Source organism: Dermacentor variabilis, chromosome 3 (assembly GCF_050947875.1).
Source record: "Dermacentor variabilis isolate Ectoservices chromosome 3, ASM5094787v1, whole genome shotgun sequence".
NCBI classification, from domain to species: Eukaryota; Metazoa; Arthropoda; class Arachnida; order Ixodida; family Ixodidae; genus Dermacentor; species Dermacentor variabilis.
In genome coordinates, this window is record NC_134570.1 from 15,900,056 (window position 1) to 15,922,054 (window position 21,999).

A 21,999-nucleotide genomic window follows, 5' to 3' on the forward strand; every position below is an offset into this window, starting at 1 on the left:
CCTTTTATTGGGGTGGGGGGGGGGGTGCCTGCACTCTAATCACCATGTTTATTTGGTTGTTGTTTGGTGCATGCGCATGTTATTTTTGCACCATGACAAGAAAAGCTGTACCTGCAATCACTTTTCTCAGCTGCTGGAGATATGTATGAATACTTGTCTTGCACATGTGGGTGTTGTGTGTTCAAATATACTTCCAGCTTGCATGTGCTTCCAGTGAATGTGTTTCCTTAATACAACACATCTGCTGGCTGCACTCTTGTGTGTGGAGCATATCATACCACCTTTTGTATGATAAGCCATGCAGTAGTGCAGGTTTTAGCACATAAAACCTCAGAATTCAATGTTAATTAGCGCTAGTGCAGCTAGATCATGACACTGTTGTCTTCTAGGATTTGTTCATCATCATTATCAGCCTATTTCTATGTCCACTGCAGAACAAAGGACTCTCCCTGCGATCTCCAATTAACCCTGTCCTCGCCCAACTGATTCCAACTTGTGCCTGCAAATTTTCAAATTTCGTCACCCCCCCTTGTTTTCTGCTGTCCTTGACTGCACTTCCCTTCGCTTGGCATTCATTCTGTAACTATAATGTCCACCGGTTATCTATCCTGCGCATTATATGGCCTGCACAGCTTGCATTTTTTTCTCTTAATGTCATTTAGAATATCGGCTATCCCTGTTTGCTCTCTGATCCACACTGCTCTCTTCCTGTGTCTTATTGTTGTGCCTAACATTTTCAGTCGCTCTTTGCGCAGTCCTGAACTTGTTCTCAAGCTTCTTTGTCAACCTCCAAGTTTCTGCCCCATATGTTAGCACCGGTACGATGCCGTGATTGTACACCTTTCTTTTCAATGGTAGTCGTAATCTACCAGTCAGGGTCTGGCAATGCCTGTCGTATGTACTCCAACCCATTTTTATTCTTCTGTACATTTTCTTCTCATGATCAGGGTCCTGTGTAAGTAATTGACCTAGAAAAGCATACTCCTTTACAGACTGTAGAGGTACTGGCGATTCTGAACTCTTGTTCCCTTGTCAGGCTATTGAACATTATCTTTGTCTTCCGCATATTAATCTTCAACCCCACTGTTATACTTTTCCTGTTAAGGTCCTCAGTAATTTGTTGTAATTCGTCCTCACTTTTGCTGAACAGGACAATTTCATCTGCAAACTGAAGGTTGCTGAGATATTTGTTATTGATCCTCATTCCTAAGCCTTCCCAGTTTAATAGCCTGAATACTTGCAAGAATGCAGTGAATAGCATTCGAGAGATTGTGTCTCCTTGCCTGACCCCTTTCTGCTTTTCTTGTGGAGAATCATGATAGCTGTGGAATCTTTGTAGATATTTCCCAAGATATCCATGTATGACTGCTGGTATTTCTACTGAATCAAATGCCTTTCCATAATCTACGAAAGCCATATAGAGAGGTTGATTGTATTCTGCAGATTTCTTGACTACCTGGTTGATGACATACATTTTGGCTTGTCCTATGCCAATTCTTCTCACTGATTTCATGCTGCGTCTATTTTTTACTGCTTCCTCGGTCTTTCTCACATTATAATTTTGAATATCCCTTACTTTTTTCTTGTTGATCAGTTTTGACAGTATCGCAAATTCTGTCTGATCACTTGAGTTCGATGCTTTTATGCTTTGTCATTTCTTTATTAGGTCCTTTGTTACTTAGGAGAGCTTACCTACTGGTTGCCTTGGTGCCTTACCTCCCACTTCAATTGCTGCTCCTGAAATTAGCCTAGTTAACGGTTTCATTTATTACCTCTATGTCATCATCATTACTCTGTTCTAAAGCTGCATATTTGCTTGCAAGAACTAGCCTGAACTCGTCTGCTTTTACCCTTACTGCATCTAGGTTGGCATCTTCTTTTCTTTACCAAATTTTGCTTTTTCTCTGCAAAATGAGGTGAATCCTAGACCTCACTAACATATGATCACTGCACTTTATCCTGCCTAACACTTGTACATACGGCACTATGCTTGGATCGGCAGAAAGTATGAAATCAATTTCATTTCTTATTTCACCATGAGGGCTTTTCCAGGTCCACTTTCTGTGCTGTGCTTCCTGAAGAAGGTGTTCATTATTTGCAGCTTATTCTATTCCGCGAGTTCTACCAATGCCTCTTCTCTAGTCTTTCTAGGATCGATGCCGTAGTTGCCAATTGCTTGTCCACCAGCCTGCTTTTCCCCCGCTTTTGCATTGCAGTCACCCGTGACTACAATATACCAAGTTTGGACTTTTCTTGTCGCTAATTCAACCTCTTCATAAACTTCTATTCATCATCGTGACTGGAGGTTCAAGCATAGGCTTGTACTGCCCTTATTCTATACCTCCTATTCAGCTTTATTACAGTACTGCTACCTTCTCATTAGTGCTGTAGAATTCATCAATGTTGCTTGCTATTTCCTTATGGATTAGGAGTCCTCCCCCATATTGTCTCTTATCTGGAAGTCTGTAGCAGAGGATGTGGCCGTTGGTCAACACTGTATAAACCTCTCCAGTTCTTCTAGCCTCACTAAGGCCAATAATATCCCACACAATGTCTGGTAATTCCTCAAGAAGTCCTGCTAAGCTAGCTTCACTCAAGAGGGCTTTTATATTGAGTGATGCCAGGTTCAATTTCCAGTGGCAGCCTGTCTGGATCCGCAGATTCTTAGCACCCTCTGCCATGTCACAGGTCTGACCACTGCCTTGGTCAGGGGTTCCGCAGCTGCTGGGGAATGAGGGCCATGGGTTAATTGTAGGGGTCATGTGGGAGGTAGTGGCCAAACACTGCACCAGGGAGGCCAAGTCCTGTTCTGGCGAGGGGGTGTCTTTGTTTAAACTTAGTGGGTCTTCATAATTTGGTTGTGCCTGGACTAGTATAGCCCCACTGGCTCTTGGCTTTTTATTTATTTTTCCTTTCTGACATCAGGCACCACTCCAAGCCTGAAAATGTTGTGTACTGTAGGAGGGTTCAAGCTTAAGACCTGCAGATTAGAGGCCCAGCGTTCTACCTCTGCTCCATGCCACCGCCTCAGTCACACAGCTGCAAATGGAACACTTCTAATGGATCTGTAGGCATTGTAAACAAGAAATGGAGAAAGCACAGAGTTTTGTTAAAACTACAACATAAGAAATTTTAAGTGTTTCAAATACTGTGCTACTCTGTGTTCTTGCTCTTTGCTTGTTGAATTTTACCAGTTGGGAACAACGTGCAGGATACATGATTGTTGTCATGCTTACAGGGAATAGGTGAGCTCGAGTGCACGCCACCAATGGCGGCATTAAGCCCAAGCTCTGTTGCTACCCTGGTTCAAGAACTGAAAGGCACCTTTGGAAATGCGTGGCAAGCATTAAACACCGGGTAAGCTTTAGCATAACATAATCATGTATAAACATAAGGTACTGCGTGCTTCCAATGTAGGGGTGCTTACAGTGAGACTGAGGGAAGACAGTCAACTTGAGTGTTAAGTACCCAGTAGCTGTAATTAGTGTTTAGTAACCCTAACGTTCAGCACGCGTACCTGCTGTTGCAATAAATATATAACTTTCTTCTGGCAGTGCAATTCAGATAATACTTTTGTTTAAGCATGCATTACAGTGGCAGTGGACATCATTAGATGTATCGTAGTCACTGGTTAATTAATTATTAGAGTTTCACTATATGGTTGGAACATTTGTGAATGCTTTTGAGTGAGTGGATTATAATGGTCTGGCTCTGGTTCCAAATGACAGGGGCATATTCTAGCATTGACCAAGCCCCAAGTTATAGAATGTGTCATGCAAGTTTGAAGAAAGTGAATGCAGAGCTGAAGTTGTGAAATAAGCAGCCAAACATGCAGTTGGGCGTTTTTAGTTTTGTAGCTAACGTACACATGCCACAGGAAATTACTCGTAATTTGTACACTTGGGTGCTGTAGCACTTTACTCATTATAGAATATGTCAGTACCATTACTTGAGAAATATACTCTGATAGCTTTACATTTGTTCTGTATTGAGCTACCTATATTACTTTAGCACCATTCAGAGACGGCCTATGGTCAAGGTCGTGCTGCAGCTTGGTGGGCGGAATCAGCGAAATCAGTTATTTTGTGGCAGAGTATGAAGTCATATGCTGTCTGTTGGTGAGAAAGAGATTCACTTAGGCAAGCCATATTAAAAATGTGGTAGAAAGCTTTCGACTTGAAAGAATGATTCTTGGTCATTGTTAAGTTTATTGCCATGAAAAAATTGTTAGAGACATAATCATAGGCTTTTGCAAGATTTGAGAATATGGAACCAGTTTCAATCTGCAAATCAGCATTTGTAAAGAGTTCAAATGTCAAAAGCTGCATTTTTTTACGATGGTTCTAGAAACCATGCTGACATTTAAAAACGAATTATTCTACAGGAACTCTGCGAAATGTAATACATGCTTCCAAGGTTTTGCTGGGAAGGCTTGTTAATAAGATAAGTAGTAGTTGGTGGGTGACAGAGTCAGCTTGTTTGGGGAATGGAAATACCTTGCCCAGTTTCCATTTCTTGTGAAAAGGAGAGCAGTTCGATGACTGAAAAAAATAGACAAAATAACAGCAGAGTACATTTTGTAACCTCTGAATTCAGACAAGCTGCTGCCCAGGAGATGTAGAAATTAAGTTTGACTTTCACTGAACATAGTCTGGCTGTTATGTGGTCAGGTGATGCTAACAAATGGCAGCAATTATAGAGGAATTAATTAGCAGTAAAGGAGAAATATGCACAGCATTTAAACGTTACCACTTTAATGAAAATAGCATTTAGAGTTTAAAAATGAGTAGCGAATAGAGTTTAAAGAAAATGTACCCGTCATGCTTTAAAACCATAATCAAGTGGGAATGCCAAAAAATTTCCTGTGTCACTGAGACGATGTGTGTTTGATGCCCTTGTACAGTTCTCCTGGTGACGCTGGCCGTCTTGAGGTTGACCACTACCAGATCACTCCTCTTGACATTGATGATATGGACATGATGGTAGGTGCCTTTGGTTCACATTGTGAACAGTTTATTAGGTTGCCTGTTTGGGTCAAGAAATCACTTTCACGGATCAAAGATTTGCAGTACTACAATGGACATAGACGAAGAATAGAGTAATGATGAGGCTGACACTTGCATTCTAGCCAAGTTGTCATAAAACTGAGCATACATACCATCGCCAGTGTGTGATAAATCAGAAGTGATGCGTTATCCTTTTATTTTGCACATATTGCAGGCCCTAGCCAGGCCCAGGTAGAAGCAAGGAAGTAAACAAAAAATACCAGGGTGTCTACCAACCGGGAAAACCGGGAATTCTCAGGGAATTTGAATTGTCTGGAGGTACTCAGGGAAAACTCAGTGAAATTGTGCTTCTATCAGGGAAAGTTAGCTGGAACTTTATTGAAAGGGAATGAAAGTCGTGTTAATGCTGGCCCCAGTAACAGGGGAATCGCAACGAATCGTCATTGACGCCGCGGCATTGGCACGAGGTATTAGAGAGTTTTAGCAGTGCCGTATTATGGTACGGTAAGTGCGGTATATGGTACTGTATTACCATTCCGTACTAACATACGGCGATGACCGAAGATGTTTTAGCTGCGTGTGCCGCTCGATGCATACGGTAATGTGATCATGATGATAGCGGCTAACATTGGGACTTTGCAGAACACAATAACTATGTGCTGAGCGCGAAATATTAATTTTGGCAAATATCAGAAAGCTTTAGCTTGTCCATACACGAATTATTTTTTACAGAAGTGCCCGGCTAGGGCAAACCTAGACGCCACTCACATAAAGCCCCTCAATTACACTCACAAGGCCGGTAGCGACATCTTGTGACACTGTCTTGCAACATGTGAAACCTTTTTTTGTTACATAGGTGTTCTTATCTAATCAATACATAAAAAAGGGTTTGTTTGCTGTAAACTGCACCGCTGCCGACACTTTACAACAGCAAATAATTAGGATATAGTTAGTCACAACAATAAAAACTCTGCGTCCCCTCTAAGTAAACTCCGCATCACTTGATAGCGCCACCTACCTGAAGTGTTATTTTTTTATGCCACTTTTTATTATCTGTTTTGCTTTCGGATGATTTTCTCTTCTTTTAATATTTCTTATAAACCAGAGTACATGAATCGCCTGTTAAGAAGCGTACGTACGGCCACAGGTTCAGTTAAGCCGAAATTTACCTTCCAGTTAGATGGGCTGTCATATTTTCTGCCACTTCGTCTCGCCGCAGAAGGTGAATTGAAGTGAACGCTTGCCTTGGTTCTATCATGGTGAAAAAATGCACACGAGGCGTGGCCATGCACAACGTGGACTCTGCGGCCGACACCAGTTTCTCACTGTTTTGGCTAGCAGCGACACGGCTAGCAAAAGCGTGCGAGCCGAGCCTTACTGACTCCTTACCGTCCAGTATGCTGTACGGAAAGTCTTTCCGTACGCTTAAGTGTGCGCATGCGCAGGCCTCGACGGGTACGGTATTGCCGCACTTACCGTATGGTAACTTGGCACTGCCAAAACTCTCTATTGCCAGAGTAGTTAACGGCTGATTTTCCAGACGCCCGATTTTTCGGACATGCCCGATAATTCGCACGGCTTTGAAGCACCACCACATGCTCCATATAGTCAATATATATTCCCCTGACTGCAGGTCTGAAATGGCATTAATCAAAGCCACCACCCCCGCCATTTTGATTATCTCGCTACCTCGAACCGGCACTCTCGCACGCAGATCCTCTGGCAGCCGTAGCCACCACCGCGGCAATGTTAGGCTTAGCTGCTTCTGCGTTCGCTGTTATGCATCTTGCCATGCGGTGCCGTGTTTTTCATTGAAAGAATTCGCCGCTGTCAGCACTGGCACTGACTCTGCTTTTGTAATCCTCGCGATTGTCTTCGAAGCTCGCAGAGCGCAGCGCATTGCGTAATTCCAGTTTCCGAAAGTTAGCTTCGCCTCATTACAGCAGTGTTACGCGGTGAAGCATAACAAGCGTGGGAAGGGGCAATTGTCACAGGACACAGTATGTATTCTATAAAGGGACACTAAAGTGAAAAATGATTTCTTCTGCATCAGTAAATTACTGTTCTACAACACCATTCTTACAACGATATAAGACGTTTGGTAAGCTAGAAAAAGTGCAAGAACGAAATATGGGTGGCAACGCCTACTTAAGTTCCCGCACCTGGGGGCTGTGACGCCTTGGATTTTGATGGCATCTTCTAGGGCCTACTAATTATATATAGCGGTACAGATTGACTACATTATGTTCTAAAGGAACCAAATATTAAACATGGCAAGTTTCGGGAACCTTTATTCAGCCAACGCGGCCCAAATGTCAAAATATACTTTGGAATCCCTGACGTCACACTGACGTACCGGCGCTGGGGTTTCGGAGCGAAATTCAAGTACTGATACTTGAACTTTCATTTTCTCATCTAATAAACAAACTATTTTTTTTAAATGACTGCCTGCAGGGTTCTCAAGCAATGCTTCATTAGTCTAAACTGATTTATTGTTTTGCTTTAGTGTCACTTTAATTATACACGCGTGCACCCCTTCTCCTGTCACAGTATGAGCACCGATATGCCTAATAAGTGTACTGGCAGGCCTTAAGAGCTTTTTTGGACGTGCCTGTGGCAATTTTAGCCCTTAAGGGCAGTTAAAGAGATGCATTCATTTTTTTCGGACTGCCCGATTTTTCTGATGTTTTTGCGGCCCCTAGGGAGTCCGAAAAATTGGATGTTGACTGTACAACTGACCAAGGGGATGCTTCAAATGATCCATGGTGTGAATGCATGGCAGAAGGAGGATGAGAACAGAAAGGACCGGCGCACTGAGGAATTAACGGGAAAGGAAGCGTGCCGCCACCTCTTTGAAGAAGCTTGAGCTCAAAAAACAAAGTGTTGGCTGACGCCGAGATGCAGGTGTCCCTCATCCTTACCAAAATAAACTCTTTAAAGCAGTGCACCCAACACTGAGATGTTGTGTATGGGCTGAGAGTATGTCAGGACAGTTGAGGTTGACTTCCCAGCTGCTGAGAGAGAATCTTAGTTATGACAACGTTCAGGCCTCATACCGATGAGCTTGCTATCAGTTGATAGAAATGGCTCATATTCAAAAATATTTACTTATTCATGCATTTCCTTTTCATTTGTATTTGAAGATGTTCGACTCAATTTAGAATGTGTTTTACCATTTTTTTCGCTGTGCATTTTGCTAACACCTCCCTTTTGTTTTTTGTTTTTTTAATAATATAGGTATTACTCCTTACTATTCGAACTGGATTAAGTAATTTTTTTTTCAACATGCTTACGAGAGAGTGACAACATCGGGCAACATGGTGTCAGCCTGTCTTGACATAAAACAAAGTTCTGGCTTGTTCAGGGAATTTTGCAAAGGTGCTCAGGGAAAACCTGGAAAACTCAGGGAATTTGGAAATGTCAACTTGGTAGACGCACTGAATACACTCAGTTGCATGTTAAGTATATAATATAGCAGTCTATATGTAATATAATCTCTATAATATAGCAGTATAGCAACACAAAACTGGTTTTAATAGACCTCTCCTTGGGTACGTCACACAGCGCCAGCGAGTGTGACGTCACTGGTGCACTTGCAGCAGCTCTGGTCGGCAAAACAATGCGTCCGCCAGCTCTCGGCAGGGTGCAGTTGCACAGTTGCACCCTCGCAGTTGCACCCTCTCCCCACCCCTGTGTGTTAAAGCTCCTTCCTTTCCTACATCATGGTCGCCGATTCTCCTTTTCTTTAAGGTGAATCTCCATTTAGCGTTTAGTAGTTGGTGAATAGTGCACATGACGCCGGCAAACTTTCTCATCACTTGTTCCCGCAGTGCTCCTTTGGTCCATGCGAAGCGCTTCGTCATACGGTGGAGAGTGAAATCACTGTTCGGATTTTCGTTTGGTCATGTTTGCTCCATCACCATTCATTGACCATGTGAAGGCTGTTCCATCTGCGCTGTCATGCTCTGTCATGTGGAAGCCAGCTGCGAAGTGGTCCAATTCACGTTACATGTCACGTGACTGATTCATCTGCGATCATATCCGTTGTGTGAATCCAGCTTTATCAGCATCGCTGAAGAGGTGGGGAACAGAGCTGCTGACCAAAGATACTATGTGGACAAGTTGTGCATCCGCGAACGGAGACTGCTTTTGCAATGATTTAAGCGTTGTTGTATGCAGTTATTTTTACAGGTTACATGTGCAGACTTTTTTTTTTTTTCGCTGGTTGTTGTAATTGGAGGTGCAGGTTATACTAAAAAATGCGGAACTTTTAAGCATTAGTGTCACTTGTGTTTGCTTGACCATTTCACTGTAACCCATGCAGAGTGGATGCCTCGTGAGGTCCAGGAGGTACAAAGCTATTTATTTTCAGGTGACCATGATACAACTCGTATATAAATTTCAAACTGGATAGAATTCTACGATGAGCTTGTGATTGAAGCTCAGCATTCATAATTAACGGGACACTAAAGGCAAATATTAAGTTAGGTCAAAGTCAAAGATTAAAACTCGACTAATGTCAAAGGTGTCAATATTATAGACAACAGAGCTTTAGTAAGTGGGAAATAAGATAAATGTAGGGCACAATCTGAGTCTCTACCAGGCAGTGTATTGGAATGGAACAAAAGAGAAAAAGGGAACAAAAAAGAAATGATATTTTTAGTTTATCATATTTACTCTCTAACGCGCCCTCGATTGTAACATGCAGCTGTTTTCCGGGATCGAATAAAAGAGAAGAAAAAAATAAGCGCCTTCATTGTAACGCGCACCCGTTTGCCGTCACCTAAAAATAGAAAAGTCCTTTACAGTACCGCGCATCTCATTTTTTCATACAGAAATACAACTTTTTCTCATTTGGAAAAACAAAGATTTACTCCCAATGCACTAACGTTGCGATAAATAAAGTCGTAGTTTTTTCCAAAAGCCGAAACATTGATTGCAATAGCAAATCAGTAGATAGATAGCTGCAGTCGCCGACTGATTTTTCAGACTCCAAAAATTAGAACACGCTCGATTATCTGGACTGCATTGCGACATCGCCATTCTTCCCATGACCATAATGTATAACAACTCCCGAAAGTTTGGACACCTTGCAACCTCTCATTTGATTTTTCGGACACTCCTTGAGCCAGCTCGATTGATGGCACTTGCCCCCACCGACTCTGACTGGTGCATGGTTCGACTTGCTGAACGCCATTTTTGTTTTGAACAGAGCCTCCTCGCTGCCCCATAAGGTGACGCTACTGCAAATCCCCGCTCATAATCATCCTTTCTGCCTGGTTCGGTAGAGTGGCTACGAGTGGCTACAGCAGTTCCAGTCTCGGTGTAGTAAGCCATGTCAAGGCAATCCAGCAGCTGATTTGTTTCTTTCTTCATGCATGATGCTGCGAGTAGGCCACGTCTTTAGTTTGTGTGACTGGTGTTGGCCTGATGGCGCGGTAATGTTTGCTTTGTGTGGTGGGTCGAGGTTGCAGTGATCGGACGCGGCGTACGGAAACATCGCATCAAGTGTCTAATTTCACCGACAGTGCCCGCACAGACTGTGCTGGGGAATGCCGGCCAGCAGGTGCTGTGGAGACCCAGGATCTGTCGCCTTCCGATGTGCTTCCTACTGATGCTGAAAATGTTCTTCGAGACCTGTGCAGTGGTGGCATTGCGATTCCGGACACTGTCTCATTTGGCAGTTTCACAGATGCTGACAGTGCTGCACTGACATGCGCAGAACTCGACGACGACTAGATAATTGCAAGTTTTTGCTGGCCGACCGTTTGACGACTCCAAGTCGGAAGATGACGCACCATGTGCGTCGCTCCCTTCGCGTGCGGAGCTTGTACAAGCAGTGACTGTGCTTTCAGCTACCTATAGTGACCACACGACGCTCTCCGAGATTCGGACTGATCTGCAACGGTGCATTCACGTTTTCTTAAGCCAGCCCACTGCCGAGCCCGAATATAAGTGCGTGGAAATGAAGGATTTCTTTTCTTTTGTTCTTTTTCTAAATCTGTTTTTTCGGACACCTCTTTGAATATTCAGACGTTACCGCGGTTCTCATGAAGTCCGAATAAACGGTCGGCGACTGTATACGAAAAGTCAAGATAGTAGTTTTATCAGTCATATAAACTCTTAAACATTTGCTTACTAATTAAATTAACAGGCATGGTGTCACGCATGCACAAGCAAACATGACTCTATCAAAACGCTGGAGCAAGGAAGTGCAGTAGCCAGAGCAAGCAAATTTACCTTTGTCTGGCCTCTCGCTTCAACGTAAACTAAGCGACGAGAACAAAGCGCGGTGCGCTTCGCATAGAGTTTGTCTCCATTGTAGATCGTGTTCAAGATAAGGGCGCATGGCTGCGCCGTACGCAGCAGCCGCCGGAGTAGAACACCTCTCCTGTTTACGCCAGTCCTGCACGCAAGTTCCGGGAACTCTGAATGCCTATGATGCGACCCTATTTCTGTCCGTCTCCACACACGTGATCACTTTCCTTTTAATTGCAACTTCGTGATGAAATCAGCATGTCTTCGCAGTCAGCACTTCCATGCTGATAGAGCAAATGCACAAAACGGGAAGACTGGGAAGACGGGACAGTGCACTAACCTTAGCACACATACTACAACACATAGAGGAAGCTACGGCAGCTAGTCTCGAAGCGCATATGAGGCAGCCGTGTTGAAATGCCGATGGCAATATGGTAACGCAGATTTAGGGCCGTACTCGATTATAATGCACATGGAATTTTTGGACCCGTTTTATCGGAACAGCAGTATCACATTTCAGTGAGTACACTTGAGGACGTGTTGCTCTGAGATCATGCTCAGTGCCTTGACTCAAGGCAATGAGCATGATCTCAGAAGTCATAATTCGCTTATTGAGAAAACTACATACAGTGAAACCTCGTTAAACCGTAGTTGGCCGGAGCTCGGGAAAGGTACATACAAAACGGTAGTACTGTTTAACCGAATAGCATGAGATCGCCCACTTACCTGTCGAAAACGGAACTCGGAGAGAGTGCGATGAAAGGGGAAAAAGCATGCAGTATTTATTCACTTCGCGCGACAAAAGCGTTATTTTTGTTTGATGCAGCGGCGGCCTAGCACGCCGACGACAGCGGCTTCAAACTTACTGAAGCTGCGTGCCAGCTTTTCAGCCTGCCCCCTCTTCTTGGCAAACACTCGCATGGCAGATTCCTCGTTGGCGTTATGTATTCACCGTGCACGTGCGCAGTAGTGCTGCAGAAGTCCCGGGGGCGCCTTTTTCATTACGGGTGCCGGAGTTTGGAATAATTTTCATTTGGAATAGAGTTACGTTATCGCGCCCCTATTGTCGTCGCAACGATTGCATTCATGAGGCTGACGCAACGCGCAGCTTATGCCACTGTCGGGCCTGAATCGCCCGTGCTATCGCTTTCCGTGTCGTCCTCGTCACTGTCGCTAGTCGACACTTCGGCAACAACAGAGGCAACGATGGCGAAAAGTCGAACCTCGTAGCCGACATATCTTCGCGGTCGCAGCAGCGCTGCCGAGCAACTTCTTCGCATTCCAAATGCCACACACTGTAGTCAACAGCAGATCCCTGTTGCGTGTCAGTGCCGACTTCTTCGTGTCACGTTTGATAGCACGGACGATGTCTAATTTTTCTTCTATGCTGAGCACCCGGCGTCTTTTTTATCCAAGCTTCGGAACGACGCGAGTCCTCGCTTGCATGACGCCATAACGCTCTCTGGCACCGCGTCGAAATGATGTTGATGTTGATGTGGCTTCACGCGCAAACGCACAGGGCGCTTGGAGGCCGTTGTTCCGATCTCTGAGGTGTGTTGTTCTGCCGGGCCGCCCGACGGAGACGGCGCAGCGCCGTGTTTGCGCGACGAAAAGTTCAAACGCTACGTTTTAACCGATGCGTACGCAGTAAGCTGGTACGGTTTATGCGGATACAAAACACATTATGTTCAATGGCCGCTGAGTCGGGGATTTGACTTTACTACTTTTAAAACGAAACTACTGTTTAAGCGGGTACGGTTTAACAAGGTTTTACTGTACTATGTTTTTATCATTACCTTGCTTCAAAAATTTTTGCCTGCGAACCAAAATGTTATGAATCATTACAGATCTCTCTCTCTCTGTCTCTCTCTCTCTTTTTTTTTTTTCATTCCGAAGCAGAACTGGAACAGAATGTTTTTAGTGGAATGAAACTACAACCAGAACGAAAAAACATTTCGTTCCAACACCCTGCTACCGGGACATTCTAGTACCTCCTCACTGTGTTTGTGTCACTAGTAATAAACTACTGATATTTTTTTTTTAAATGCTGTATTTATTTGAATATAGGTCAGCTTCTTCCTTTTCTTCGAAAATGGTACCCGAAAAATGAGCGATCGACTTGTATTTGTGACTAAAGAACCTCTATCTATATTCATGAACAAATGTAGTAAACATACGGAGCTAGTGGAGTTCCCTTATCGCAGCTGCAGTAAAGTCAGTCTGAAAATTATCCATACTAGCTTTAAGAAATGGTGCAAATCCCTCGCACTCGATGGAATCAAGGCTGATATCATTTATAGTGCTAAGGGCACCTGCGAGGCATTCTATGACAGTGCAGCTTGTGGCACTGGCTAGCCAGGTTTTGTAGCATAGCTTGCGGTAAATAAAGGTATGTCGTGTTTAAACTTCTTTTTCTAAAAAGATATGAGTCGACCTATATTTGAATTATTTTTGTATCTATAGTTGGATACAACTTTAGGAAAAAGGGGGCGTTTACTCCTCCGAGGCGGAGGCACACGAGCACCCACCAGTGGGCACGCACTCTGGACTAACGTCATCAGCCAGATGGCCGCCCGCGCTTCGAACTGGGCAAGGTCGCGTCAGCTGTGTGCTTCAGTTCCTCGTCAGAGCGAATTCCAGTACTGTTTGTGATGGTCTATCATGACGGAAACGTTACTATGAGCTTGCGATGCGGCATTTGTGCCGCGTGCATTTTTCTGAGCCGTGATCCGGTGAAGGAACATTGCAGCGAGCATCGCTGGCGCTGCGCTATGCTTTGCCTGAAAACAGGATCCCGCGGCGACCGCTACGAACACACATCCTGCGTGTTTCTTCCATGTTGTTTTATTTCACTCCTGAGTGACGTTACGACGAGAAAACTTTTCCAAAGACTGGTGCCTGCTGTTAGCGGCGGGTGTGTTCGCGTACTGTGTCGCTGCGTTTTTCGTCGGACGGGGTGAAGGGATGGAGCAAAACCATTCTCAGGAGAAATCGTAAAAGTGTGCGCGCATGAAACAAACCTATGAGTGTCTCAACAGAAAATATTTGCAGAAAAAGCCTTCAACGCAAAGATTTGTCGCCGTCAACTTAGCGTGAACGATCATTGTCAGCAGTCAGATAGCCGAGCGTCTAGTGACGGTGTTCGAGCGTTGTGTAGCACCGTCGATTGATTGCTGTCTACCAGTGATCACTGCATGCGCAGCTGTAGAATGCGTGCTGTGAAATTGTGAAAACACAAAACCAAAAAATATAAACTTTATGCTATTTGAAACCAAGAGTATTTACTTAAAACGATGAATGAAGCATTTTTGTACCTTCCGGCCTCGACCGTATTCTCACCCCAGGTTTGTAATGGTTGCGATAAATGCATTGTTTTATATAAGTACTTTTTCAATAGCAACTGATTCATTTTAAGCTTGGAAAACGAGTAGTAGATACGCCGTGTACATTTAAACAAGCGCAAAAGCCTTACAGAGCTGCTCTTTCTACTTTTGCCACTTGCAATGAAGCTAAAGAGCAGACAACGGGAAGCGTTGTAGAAGGCACGGGGTTATTTTTCTGTCGCTATCCGGCATGTGTTGTAGCACATTCGAGCTCTATAAACCAGTCATCAAAATACAAAAGTCTTTATATATACCGAGAATTACGCGTTTCAGGAGCACGATTTTTTGAGTGGGACTATTTTAGTCGCGGAGGCAATCGGCTGTCGCGCTTTGGTCATCTGGGCGGGGCCTCCCCTTTTATCTAAAGTTTGTGGGGTCTCTCACACCCGTACTCTTGGAACAAAGGAACGACAACACAGTAGTGCAAACAATCACAAGGGCATTTATTGCACCTTTCATAGATCAGTGCCTGCTAGCCGAGTTGCTATCCACAAAACATGCCGATGGGCGCGCGACAAATCTAGAAGTCTGACTCACCGCGACCGGAAGCGAGCGAATATGTTCGCCCCATGCTGGATCCCAAGGCCTGGTCGTTCGCGTGTATGGTCACGCGAATCGTGGCGCGTTCGAGGGCGGCCACGCGAGGCGGTCTCGCAGAAGCATGGGTCGGCGCGCACGCGGGAGACGTCCCCGCCGTGCGCCGACCCGCCGGGCAGGAGGGTCGCTGCACGTGCGGCACGACCGTCCCGCTTGCTGTCTCGAACCCAACAGCCCGAGCGCCTTGTCTCCCGGCGCCCAAGTAACCCCGCAGCGGCGCGACGCTCGCGCCATCTCTCGCACCGCGCTTGTACCACTCCAACCGCCGCGGGCGCCAGGCCACGCGGCGGGCGAAGCCGCCCTGCGGGAAAACTAGATCTCAGGGGAGGCGTGAGAGTCACGCATCCCCACAAGTTGTATCCGACTATAGGTCAGTCCAGCTTGTAGGGGTCGTCCTAAATTCGAGTAAATATGGAAATTTCATTGCATGTAAGACAAACAAAAATGGTACCTGTCCATTTCTATTCGATCTTTAGAAAAAGGTATTCATTGATGTCACCCCTAACAATGATGCGACAGGTGGTCAAATGCTTTAGTTATTGCTCAGCCTCGTGCTGCCCACACTCTCATATTTTAGTGGTTTCGGTATCACATGCTGCTGTGCTTGTTTTGCTGACTCACAATGTTCATTCTAAATAGTCAATCAAGCACAGGCACACAATATTCAAGCGACGTGACAGACAGCCTTTGTCACGACATCTTGAAAAAATGTAGCGACAATCTTTTTTTGTTGTCTGATTACTTACAATCGTACGACCATAAAGAAAATATCAAATGTGCCGCGAGGTCACCGATTTCACTGAAGAGTATTAAATCTAGTTTTAATATGCAATCATTGCCAGTAAAAATGCATTTCATGCTGCCAGCAGTAAATGCTGTGGCGCCATCTGGTAGCTAGAAACCAAAGCGTTTTCATGACTCCAGTGCCTCTGCAATTGTGCGCATGCAATCTTGGCTACTTTGTACTCTATGATATGAGATGAAGCTAAAGCTCATTTTACTATTTATTCCTTGCTGTCATGGGGGGTGGCAAGTAGCAAGAGCAAATTCGGATGAAAGCAGGCACACTGGTTACTGTCATATTGTTATGCAATCACGTGGTAACGGGGCTGCCGCGTCGACTTCCGGGGGAAAAGCAAAATTTCTGCAAGCAGCAGAAAATGCCACATCTATGTGATGTCTTGGGATGCTTTCGATTCACTTGATTTCTGACCATGCTGTCGCATTTTACATAATAAACTGCAGCGCCGGCTGTCGCGCACCCTTTTCTAACAGCTGTAAAGGGTGGTGATGGCAAATGCAACGCCACACCTCCTTGCTTGTGGCGTGTCATGTGAATTGGGCCGGAGGAATGTAGACTCTTCTGACGTGACTGTATTTTTTAAGCTAAGTGTTTTCTTGGCACGAAACATGCACTGCAGAATTTCTGGAATGATAACTTAACAGTCCATGTTCACATAATATTTGCCTTTAGTATCTCTTTAACAAGTTGCGCTGTCCACTTCAAGTATTTCTAAGAGTATTTGTCAGTTAAATACTTTCAATACAGGCTACAAATTTTACCAGTATGTTCCAAGGTGGTTCTTACTTGCAAACTTTCTATTTAATGGTCCGTGTTTCTGAGGCAGAGTTAGTATATATCTACTTGATATTCCATTTAATTTCACAATTACACTTTGCACAGTATGAAAAGTGACTCGTGTCACGAATCTCTTCAGTCAAGCATTTTTCCATCAGTTTTTTGGAAGTGAAGTTGAGAAAGCTTGCCCATTGTTCATCGCTGTCTTTTGTATTGTCTTTCCTACTAGCATAGTGTAAACAGGGTGTGTACCAACCAGGAAAACCGGGAATTCTCGGGGATTTTTAGCAGTCTGGAAAAACTCAGGGAAAACTCAGGGAATTTGTGCCTCTATAAGGGAAAATTAGCTGTAATTTTATTGAAAGGGTCGAAAGTCACTGTAATGCTGGCTCAAGTAACAGACAGGAATCGTAACGAATCGTCTTTGACGCCCTGTCGTCGGCTGGAGGAGTTGCCAGTGTAGAGTCAACGACCGACTTTCCGGATTCCCGATAATTTGGACGGCTTCGCGGCACCACCACGTACCCATAGAGTCAATGTATCAGAACGTCTGAAATTTCGGGCGCAAGAACTCCTTGCCGTCCGATTTTCCGGACGTTCTGCATGACTGCAGGTCCGAAACGGCATAAATCAAAGCCACCACCGCTGCCATTTTGATTACCTCACCCCCTCGAACCGGCGCTATCGCACGCAGACCCGCTGGCAGCCGTAGCCAACACTGCGGCAACGCTACGCCTAGCTGCTTCGAAGTTCGCCATTAAGCTTCTTGCCATTCGATGCCGTGTTTCTTCATTTCCCCGCTGTCAGCAATAATTTTGGCTTCGAAGCTCGGAAAGCACCACGCGTTCCATGATGCTGGTTCCAGGAAGTTAGTTTCGCCTCAGTTCAGTGGTGTGGCGCGGTGAAGCATTCGCAAAAGTATTGCAGTGAAGCTTAACAAATGTAGGAAGGGGCAATTGTCACGGGACACAGTATGTATTCCTTAACTTTACACGCGTGCACCCGCCCTCTCCTGTCACAGTAGGAGCACCGCTATGCCTAATAAGTGTACTGACAGGCATTCCGAGCTTTTCCAGACGTGCCTGTGTCGATTTGAGCCCTTAAGAATAGTAAAAGACATGCATTTATTTTGTCGGACTGCCTGATTTTTCGGAAGTTTTCGTGGCCCCTAGGGGGTTCGAAAAATTGGACGTTGACTGTAAGCTGACCATGAGTATGCTTCAAATTGTCCGTAGTGCGAACGCGCGACAAAAGGAGCATGAGAAGAGAAAGGATCGATGCATTGAGGAATGAACGGGGAATGAAGTATGCGAGCGCTTCTTTGAAAGAGCCTGAGCTCAAAAAACACTCTTGGCTGATGCCGAGATGCAGATGTCCCTCCTACAAACCAAAATAAATTCTTTAAAGCAGTGAAACACAACACTGAGGCGTCATGTGCTGGCTGAAAGTATGTCAGGACAGTTGAGGTTGACTTACGAGCTGTTGAGAGAGACTCTGAATTGTGACAAAATTCGGGCCTCATACCACTGAGCGTGCTATCAGTTGGTATAAATAGCTCATATTCGAAAATATTTGCTTCTCTATGCATCTCCTTTTTATTTGTATTTGAGAAAGTCTGACTCGATTTGCAATTTCTTTCGAAGATATCTTATTTGCTGTGCATTTTACTAACCCCTACCTTCTATTCCTTTTTTGAATAACATAAACACTACTTGAAGAAAGAGGGTTAACCGAGCGGCTCGATTTTTATTAGTCGTATCATAAGAAGCCAACAAACACTGACACCAAGGACAACATAGGGGAAATTACTTGTGCTTAATAAATGAAATAAAGAAAAGATAAATTAATGGAAATTAAAGTGGATGAAAAAGCAACTTGCCGCAGGTGGTAACCGAACCCACAGCCTTCACATTTCGCGTGCGATGCTCTGCCAATTGAGCTACCGTGGCGCTGTTTTCCCATCCGCTTTCTTGGGTATTTATGTGCCCTAGTACAACCCTGGGAGTGTTAGCCGGCGCCACCACTCACAGACCTTGGCGGCCCCGCAGGGGCGTCTGCGCAAGCAGGCGTTTGGTGTGTTGCGACACCACGTACCCGAGCACACGAGGGTTGGACCCTCCCGCGTGTAGCCGTGCGCGGCTTAGCCGTGTCCGGGGAAAGGGGGATCCTGGGGGTTGAGCCGATGCCGGGTGTTTGGACCTTTAAGGCCCCCCGGCGGAGGCAACACACCTCTTTGGCCTCTGCTTCACGTAGACGGCACCCCCGGACTGACCCACCCGGGGGAAATCGGTAGTTGCCTTTTCCTGTCTCTCTCTCCCTATTACCTTCGTCTTTCCCTTACTTTCCGCCTTTCCTGTCTCCTTCTCATTTCTTTATTACTTCCGACCTTCCTGGCAGCAAGGGTTAACCTTGTGTGAGTAGCTAACCTTGGTTATGTCATATTGGGTTATAGTGGCAACGTACAGCTGGCGTTTGCAGGCCCTGTTTTTCAGGCCCTGCAGCGTCCCCTTGTTGGACTCCATGGTGGGTGGCTGGCGTTGCTGCCGAAAACTACACGTCCGCACATGGCTACTTCCTTCCCTTCACTACCTGATCGCCCTCAGAAAAGAGGGCGCACCGATGAAGTCTTTCAATTTTTTGGCTGCCAAAAAGAATCGTTCCCGCGTTTCCATGTTATCCATTCTGCAAAACCAGATAAACCAGTAAGAACTATCTCACCCTTCCTTGTTTCGAAGTCATTGACTGAAGCCTTTGGTCCTGGATATAAGGCGTCGAGGATGGCAAGCGGGGATCTCCTCTTGGAGCTCCGCGATCAAAAACAATATGAAAAATTGTCAACACTATTGTCATTTGGGGAAACCCAGATAATTATAACCCCGCACCGCACGATGAACACCACCCGTGGTGTTGTCTCTGACGATGACTTGATGGAGCTCACTGAGGCTGAACTCTTGGAGGGCTTCAGTGACCAGAATGTTATAAATGTTAAACGAATTAAGATGAGGCGAGATGGAAAAGAGATCAAGACGAAACACCTGATACTCACTTTCGGCTCTAGTGTCCTTCCCGAGTCCATCGAGGCTGGTTATATCAAACTTCGTGTTCGACCATACGTTCCCAATCCTCTCAGATGCTTTAAGTGCCAACGTTTCGGCCACAGTTCACAGAACTGTCGAGGCCGGCTGACTTGTGCCAAGTGCAGTGACAATGAACACTCCTCCGAAACGTGCCAGAACACCCCACACTGTGTCAACTGTGATGGCGAGCATGCCGCATACTCGCGCGCCTGCCCGTCCTGGAAAAAAGAAAAAGAAATTGTGACCATAAAAGTAAAAGAAAATATCACTTTCAAAGAGGCACGGAGGCGGGTGTCATACCTGTCTAAGAGCAGCTTTGCCGATGTGGCGCGTAAGGGGGCAGCGTCACAAAGGCCTCCGGCGGCTGTCCGACCCACAGGCAGTGAGTCGGCAGCTACGCCATCTGCCCCCGCGGCGGTTGCAGCTAGCGCTGCTCCGTCAACACAGCAGAGGGGACCATCGACCCCGAAGGTGGGCACAGCCGAGGCTGCGCCAACATCCCCGGCCCCTCCCAGCGCTGGCAACAGCCGGCGCAGCCAAATCCCGCAGGGTGCCCCATCGACCTCCGGGCTGGTGGGCGCAGGGGTCTTGCCCTCCAAGGCGGGACCCTCTCAGGAAACTTCTCGCTCGCAAGAGCAGGTGTCCGGCGCCTCACAAGAGGCAATGGACACTACACCTATTCTCAAGGCGCACCAAGCGCCTAAGGAGCGGCGAGGCTCCCTCGAACGCTCCAGAAAGGGCAGAACCCCCGTTACAGGGCCTCGAAAGAGCTCTGTAACCTAAGCGGCATCACCTCAATTTCCGTAAACACAGCACAAATTTTTCTTTAAATATGGATACACAAATCATTCAATGGAATGTCAGAGGTCTTGTTAGGAATCTCGATGACGTGCAAGAACTTATCCATAAACACAATCCGAAAGTGCTGTGTTTACAGGAAACACACTTAAAACCAAAACACACAAATTTTCTTCGACAACACGTTACTATTCGCAAAGATCGCGATGATGCTCTCGCATCATCGGGCGGTGTTGCAATTATAATTCAAAAAAGCATAGCCTGTCAACGTTTGCAGCTACGAACGGCCCTTGAGGCAGTGGCGGTTCGAGTCATTCTGCTAAACAAGCTTATCACTATTTGCTCACTTTATATACCCCCACATTATAAACTAAGCAAACATGAATTTCAGTCCTTTATTGATGAATTGCCAGAACCCTACGTTGTTCTTGGCGATTTCAATGCACATAACTACCTGTGGGGCGACCCTCGTATAGATGCGCGAGGACGTCTTCTCGAACAGTTCCTCTTTTCTTCTGGTGCTTGTCTGTTGAATAAAAAGGAACACACATATTACTCTCTTGCAAATAGAACCTATTCTTCCATAGACCTAAGCATAGTCTCCCCGTCTGTACTGCCTGAACTTGAATGGGAAGTTACCGACAACCCTTACGGCAGCGACCACTTCCCTATACTGCTAAGATCACCGAAAGAAAATGAATATCCACCACACGCTCCTAGATGGAAGGTTGAGACAGCTGATTGGGAGAAATTTCGATCTCTGTCTAGTATCTCATGGGCTGACTTGTCTCCGTTAGGAATTGATGCTGCAGTCGAGTTCTTTACAGCATTCATCATAGATGTCACATCTAAATGCATATCCGAAGTGAGTGGTCTGGCATGCAAAAGACGTGTGCCGTGGTGGAACAGCGAATGTAGGATCGCCCGTAAGAATCAGAACAAGGCGTGGGGGTTGCTACGCGCTTCTCCCACTGCAGAGAATCTTATGAACTTTAAAAAAATAAAGTCCCAAGGCAGGCGAACCCGCCGACAGGCCAGAAGAGAAAGCTGGCACAAGTTTTTATCAAGTATTAACTCGTTTAGGGATGAGGCCAAAGCCTGGAACAGAGTAAATAGGATTAGAGGGCGGCAAACACATTCACTCCCCCTGGTAAACACACAGGGAGATACACTGCAAGACCAGGCCGACTCACTTGGGGAATATTTTGAGAGCGTGTCAAGTCCAACAAATTACACACAATCCTTTCTCAAACACAAAGAAACAGAAGAACGTAAGCCATTACCAAGAAAAGGTCGAGAGA

The 21,999-nt window shown here is 45.5% G+C and overlaps 1 protein-coding gene across 3 annotated transcripts in view; it reads left to right on the plus strand.

Moving 5' to 3' along the window:
* The window catches only part of LOC142575181 (uncharacterized), a 125,355-nt gene that overhangs the window by 10,178 nt on the left and 93,178 nt on the right, over window positions 1-21,999 (plus strand). For all 3 annotated transcript variants that reach the window (XM_075684282.1, XM_075684281.1, XM_075684283.1), the window contains exons 2-3: window positions 3,239-3,357; window positions 4,904-4,982. In XM_075684282.1, the coding sequence (XP_075540397.1) occupies window positions 3,239-3,357; window positions 4,904-4,982 (198 nt within the window). The remainder of the gene's footprint in view (window positions 1-3,238; window positions 3,358-4,903; window positions 4,983-21,999) is intronic.